Source organism: Belonocnema kinseyi, chromosome 6 (genome assembly GCF_010883055.1).
Source record: "Belonocnema kinseyi isolate 2016_QV_RU_SX_M_011 chromosome 6, B_treatae_v1, whole genome shotgun sequence".
Classification (NCBI taxonomy): Eukaryota; Metazoa; Arthropoda; class Insecta; order Hymenoptera; family Cynipidae; genus Belonocnema; species Belonocnema kinseyi.
The window spans coordinates 7,131,493-7,138,172 of NC_046662.1; the positions used below are offsets into that span (position 1 = coordinate 7,131,493).

A 6,680-nucleotide genomic window follows, 5' to 3' on the forward strand; every position below is an offset into this window, starting at 1 on the left:
AGAAAGAGACGGCACTCCTCGCTCGACTCGTTCTCTCTCTCTCTAAACAGGAGCGTCGGCGGATCAAAGAGACTGTTGGTCTAGACTTTATATGTCTATGGGTGCCGGTGACTTCCCTCAAAGATATTATAAATCTTTGCTTCCCTACGCAAAGTAATTATAGGTTATGAATAATATATGCAATAATGACTCAAGTTAAAAAAAATTAAATGGGTAGAAATTAGGAAAAATTAATTAATAACAAAATCTGTTTTGAAAAAAATAAATAAATAAGCTGAAATTCTGCGTACTGATGGGAAAAATTGTTTCCCATTAGTTCAAGTTATTACGTCACCTGGAAAAATGTCGATATGCTGAGGGCACCGTCGGCACATCACTAGCGAACCTATAATGAGCTCCAAGAACTAAAACAATGCACTTATTTAAAAAAAGATGAAGATATCGCTGTCTCTTTTTAACCAATAGTATTTTTTATTTCTTGGAATTTATTATAGGTTCGTTAGTGAGGTGCCGCATCTAGGCTTATAATATCTTTGCCAATAATTCCAACCCCATGGGATGAAACTTAATTTTATTAATAACATGGAAAAAAATCATTTTTCGCAATAAGTGTATATGGATATTATTTGTTATTTTTCAAAAGTTATTCAATTAAATACTAAACTCATCACTAAAAACTATCATATTTACTTTTAATTGAATAGCCTTTTAAAAATTAAAAATAATATCCAGATACGCTTATGGCGAAAAATAATTTTCTTCCAAGTTATTATAAAAATAAAGTTTAGTCGCATACATTTGGCATATTGCTTGACCCTCAGAGTGCAGACATCTTGGATATCCCCAAACTTACCAATGCATTTTCCAATATTGCGATCCAAAATGACCATACTTTGGTGCATTTGCAAATACATTGGCACAAAAATGAGTAGGATTAACTAGCCGCGGTCTAAACCTGTTAACTGAAATTTTACACGGTGAAAGAAAATCTTTCCGCGAACCTATGCTGTAAATATTAAAACGCAATTTTCGAAAATCCATTTTTAAAAAAACTGAAAGGAATTTTGCCATTTCCTTATATTAACTTATCTACCCTAGTGTTTTTAGGAAAATGATTTTTTTTTGCTTGTTTGCAACAAATAATACTCGCAAAATGTTTGAAGTTATTCGTTTATCATAAAATGCAGTTATGTTTTATATTTAAAGAAACGAATATGAATTTTAAATTATTTTTAATACCTTTATGCCCTTAACAATTATTATTGGTTGGAAACAAAAACAAAATAAAATAAATAATTTTAAATAACCGATTGTCGGCGCGACGAATGCGCAGTAAGAAAATATATAAGAAATAGGTATTTTCACTTCAACCACCAGCTAACTTCAATTCGTTGACTTCAGAGGGGGAAAACGAGGGGCCCAAATGTATGGGATTCGGCCCACTTTTGCCTTATTTTGCTAATATATTCGTAAAATCAAAATTTTTCTATACGTCTGTATTTGAAAAATATTTTTAATTTTTTAATTACTGTTTAATGAAATAATAAAATGATCGATAAAGTGTTTCAGAATAGTCGTTTATATTTTTTAATGAATATTTAATGAAATAATAAAATAAATTAACCACAACGATGAGTTTTCAAACAAGATAGAAAGGCAAATTTTCAACAAAATAAATAAATTTTCAACTAAATATTTAAAGTTCTAACTAAAAAATATTAATTTTATAATTAAAAAAAAAACGATTTGACATCAAAATTGTGAAATTTTCAACTAAAAAAATTGAATTTCCAAGAATATATACATTTTGCAACAAAAGGAGTGAATTTTCAACTAAAAAAGAAAAAAATTTCTACCAAAAGTGGAATAATTTTTTTGTTTAAAAAATTCATTTTCAGCAAAAAAAAATCGAATTTTTCAATATAACAGTTGAATTTTCAGACATAGAGATGAATTTCCAACAATAATAATGAATCTTCAACCAAAAAAGATTGAAATATTAAATAAAAAAGAGGCAAATTTAAATAGAAACGGCAAATATGAAATGAAATGCTGATCCTTTTAATTGAAAAATTAATTTGAAAATTAATTAATAAAATCTTTAAATTGTGATAGAAAGAAACGAATTTTAAACTAAAGAAAAAAAATGACTCAGAAAAAATGAATGGTTCAATTTTCAGTAAAAAAAAATAATTTTGAGAAAAATAGGAGATTTGAACAATATACTTAAATTTTCAACCAAAATTAATGAACTCTTAACTGAAATATTAATTTTTAATAACAATTTTTTTAAAACAAAGTAGTTAAATTTTTAACCAAAGAAACGAATTTTGAACCAAAATAAATGAATGTACAATCAAGAAGAAGAATTTTCGAAAAAAGTAAAGTTTCAAACATTTAGTTGAATTTTCAACTTATTATTTAATGAAATGAAATTAAATTAAGTTATTATTTACACCCTATTTAATATCCCAAATTTTCTAGTCGCGAAAAATTAATTTTAATTTGAATTCTTCTAGAAAATAATAGATCCCGCAAGAATTTTTTTAAAAAAGTAGTTAAATTTTAATCAAAAGAAGTTAATTTGCAACTAAAAAAATTAATTTGTTACAAAAAATTAAACAGCTCAATTTTTAGTTACAAAAATAATGTTTGAGGAAAATAGAGGATTCGAACAAAACACTTAAATTTTCATACAGAAAGTTAATTTTTTAACTGAAATATTAATTTTTAACAAAGTAGTTAAATTTTAAGCCAAAGAAACGATTTTTTGACAAAAATAAATGAATTTGCAAAGAAGAAGAAGAATTTTCTAACAAAACTACATTTTTTAACACCTAGATGAATTTTCAACTAAAAAATTAATTTTTAAGAAAAAAAACCGAATTTTTAAAATACTAGTTAAATTTTCAACAAAAATATTAATTGTTAAGCATAATGCTTCATTTTTAACCAAAACTTAAGACGAATTTCCAATGAAATATGTCAATTTGCACCTAAATGGTTGAATTTTAAACTAAAAGTGGCTACTTTTTAACCAAAAAAGGAAAGTTAGATTTACAATTAATTCATTTGAACACAAAAAAGTGATTTTCATCAAAATAGTTTATTTTAAACAAAGAGATGAATCTTTAACAGATTAAAACAAAATAGTTAAAATTTTATCCAAAGAGAAGAAATTTCAACCGATAAGATTTTGGTCATTAACAGCTAAATTAAAAAAAAAAAAAGAATACGACTTTTCTTCAAAACAGTAGGTTTTTAAATTGAAAATTTTTTTTTAATTTTTTAATTTTTTCTATTCAATCGCCAGTTAACTTCACTTCGTTAATTGCTGAGGGGAAAACAATGGACCAAATTCATGGGATCCTGTCCATTTTTGCCCTATTTTGCTAATATCTTCGTAAAAACTAATTTTTTCTATATTAGTGTATCCAAAAAATAGTTTTTATTTCTTAATAACTATTCAATGACAAAATAAAATGATAGTAATTATTAATCATTACGAAGATAACACAACAATATATTGTTGTCGCATGCACTTGGCATTAGGTAATTAATAATAATATATTTTTTTATTTGATTAAATAGTAATTAAAAAATAAAAACTATTATTCGAATACACTTATATAAAAAAAAATAGCTTTTACGAAGATATAAGCAAAATAGGGCAAAAATTAACTGTTTGAAATGTTTGAAGTGAAAATACCTAATAAAAAATAGAAAACTTTATAAAGCATCTACTATGAAACGTTCCTTCAGTAAACAACAATGTTATGCTTATGAAATTCAGAACTATAAAAGAAAAACTTTGAATCCATTTTTCGAATAAACCATAAACTTTAATTTATAGTTTATAAAAAAAAAACTATTTTTTCTAATTTTGGCAGAACTTGGACCCGAACAGATCGCGCACTCTGGCGAGTAACAACGTTTGGGAGGGAGCGTCCAGTCAGTGGCGCTCTCTAGTTTCGAGTATTTTAAACCTCTAGTTAAAGTTGGATCGTCTGGTGTTGGACACTTGGACAGTCCTCGGCCCTCGGCCTCCTCTGCTTTGCTCAACTTAGCTCAGTTCAATCGGCGATTCGTGATATCTTGGGCATTTCGATCAAGTCGATCAAATGGAAGTCGAATTTCGATCAAATGGAAGTCATGCAGATGTTTTTGTTCCTATATAAATTCGTGAAAAGAAAAGGTTCGTGTGTTTTACCCTGCGTGTTTTTATGGCTAGTGATTTGTGTCTTACCTGCTACCTGCGACCTCGACAACTGTAATGACAATGGCAGATCTGTCAATGGCAGTTGTATTTGTCATGAAGGATGGCAAGGATCGGGATGTCAATACTGCGGAGGCAAAGTCAGGTAAATAGAAAAGAAAACAATTCTTTTGACCCAAATTTCAACCCCAAAAAACCCCTTTCCTCGCGAATATTTCGCCCCACTTTTTGGACCGAAATCCCTTTTTTGAGAAATTTAGAATTTGAAAAGTTACTCGGAAAGGTCCAAGTTAACGATTCAGAAGGAAAGGTTGACTCGGGGACCAATCTCGTCCAGTTCATTAAATGGAATCAAAATCCCGTTTGTTAAACTCATCCGGACAAAAAATGGTTACCTACCTACGGGAATTACGGGAATGCCTCCTCGTCAAATGGAATTCTTGATTCGTGGTACTATTGATTCTAATTTATCCTCGAGATCGTGCATGTTAAATGTTAATTATGGTCGAAAGTCCAATGGATTGGATTTCGAAACTTTTGGCCTGTCGGCCACTATTTATGGCACGCTGCGAAACTTGCATTATATTTTCATTATCGTCTAATTGCATTTGTTTTTGCATGAGTAAACCAGACGGAAAGTTCTCTTTTGCTTTGAAGGCTTTGAAGTTCAACTCAAACTAGTGATAAATCATAAGAATTTACTAACAAAAAGTAGGAAGCTAAATGTAGTGTATGGTAAAAAAAGAAAAGATTTCCTCGTGAATACGGGATTTTTTCCCACAAAAACTGACTGGAAAAGGGATCGGCATAATTGGTTTTTTTTAAATCTTTTTTTTATAGTTGTTAATTCATTTTTTATTAACTAAAAATTTAATTTTCCATTTTTGTTTGAATATTGTCCTTTTTCTGTCGAAAATTCTTGTATTTTGTTCAAGATTCTTCTTTTGTTGTGTAAAATTAATAATATTCTTGATTAAAAAATCATCTTCTTAAATACAAATTCAACTATTTGGTTGAAAGTTGATTTTTTTGGTTGAAAATTTAACGCTCTTCTTGATTTTTGTGTGGTTTATTTATTTTATATTTTATTATCATTATTATTATTTTGTATTATATTTTTGGTTTAGAATTCATCTCGCTTTGTTCTGAATTTCAATTATTTTATAGAAAATGCTTTTTTATTTGGTATGGAAATTCATCTTTTTTATAAAAATTGATTATTTTATTATTAAAAATGTAAGTGTTTTGTTGCAAGTTAATTTATTTTGGTTAAGGAGTCAAGTTTTTTTTCGGTCTCAATTTCAAATATTTTATAGAAGAAAACATGGTTGGGGATTTAACTATTTCGTTAAAAATTAATTTCTTTGGGCGAAAATTGAAGTATTTTGTCGAAAATTTCATTTTTTTTTTGTTGGCAAGTAATTTCTTTAACTGAAAATTTAGCTATTTGGTTGAAAGTTAATCTTTTTTAGAACAAAATTAATCTTCTTGGTTAAAAATTCACCTTTTTGTTCGAGCATTCATATTTTGGTTGAAAATTCTTGTATTTTGGCGAAATTTCGTCTTTTTTGGTAGAACTTTAATCTGCTTTGTTGAAAATTAATCTTTTCGGTTAGTGAATTTAAATATTTTGCTAGAAAATTCGACTATTTGGTAGAAAATAAACTATTCTGTTGAAAATTTAACTGTTTTATAGAAAATTCGTCTTTATAGATTAAAAATACAACAGTGTGGTTGAAAATTAACCCTTTTTAATTGAAAACTCAACGTTTTTAATTGAGAATTCGTCATTTTGGTAGAAAAGTAATCTTCCTGGTGGGAAATTTATACTTTATAATTTCAAAATTTGAACATTTGGTTGAAAATGTATCTTTTTGCCTAAAGAATCGACCATTTGAAAATTAATATTTTTTAATTAAAAATTAGCATTTTTGGTGGAAAAGTAATCTTCCTGATGGAAAATTTATAATTTATAAGTTGACAATTCAACCATTTAGTTGGAAATGTATATTTTTGCCTAAAGAATCAACCATTTGAAAATTAATCTTTTTCAATTGAAAATTCATCTTCTTAATTGAAAATTCCACATTTTTAATTTAGAATTCATCTTTTTGCTAGAAAATTACTCTTCCTGGTGGAAAATTTATACTTTATAAGTTGAAAATTCAACCATTTGGTTCAAAATGTATCTTTTTGCCCGAAGAATGAACCATTTGAAAATTGAACAGTTTGGTTAAATATTTTACTTGTGCTAAAAATTCATTTATTTTGGTTAAAAAGTTGAATCTTTTGGTCGAAAGCTCAACAGCTTGGTTAAAAAGTCCTCTTTTTAAGTAGAAACTTTATCTTTCTTGGAAAATTTAACTGTTTGGTTGTAAATTCATGTTTGTAGGTTGAAAAGGCAACTGTTTGGTTACAAATTAAACTTTTTTGTTGAAAATTTATCTTACTAGCTTGAAAATTC

At 27.4% G+C, this 6,680-nt stretch overlaps 2 protein-coding genes across 3 annotated transcripts in view; one reads left to right on the forward strand and one right to left on the reverse strand.

Annotated features, from left to right (window-relative positions):
- Positions 1 to 4,758, reverse strand: part of LOC117174352 (N-acetyl-D-glucosamine kinase) — a 28,783-nt gene extending 24,025 nt beyond the window's left edge. The window contains exons 1-3 of the mRNA XM_033363400.1: positions 4,616 to 4,758; positions 4,247 to 4,343; positions 3,987 to 4,170 (exon numbers count right to left, since the gene is read on the reverse strand). The gene's annotated coding sequence lies outside the window, so the exon portion shown is untranslated. The remainder of the gene's footprint in view (positions 1 to 3,986; positions 4,171 to 4,246; positions 4,344 to 4,615) is intronic.
- Positions 4,026 to 6,680, forward strand: part of LOC117174351 (attractin-like protein 1) — a 149,257-nt gene continuing 146,602 nt past the window's right edge. For both annotated transcript variants that reach the window (XM_033363396.1, XM_033363397.1), the window contains exon 1: positions 4,026 to 4,361. In XM_033363396.1, the coding sequence (XP_033219287.1) occupies positions 4,144 to 4,361 (218 nt within the window). In that variant the 5' untranslated portion in view covers positions 4,026 to 4,143. The remainder of the gene's footprint in view (positions 4,362 to 6,680) is intronic.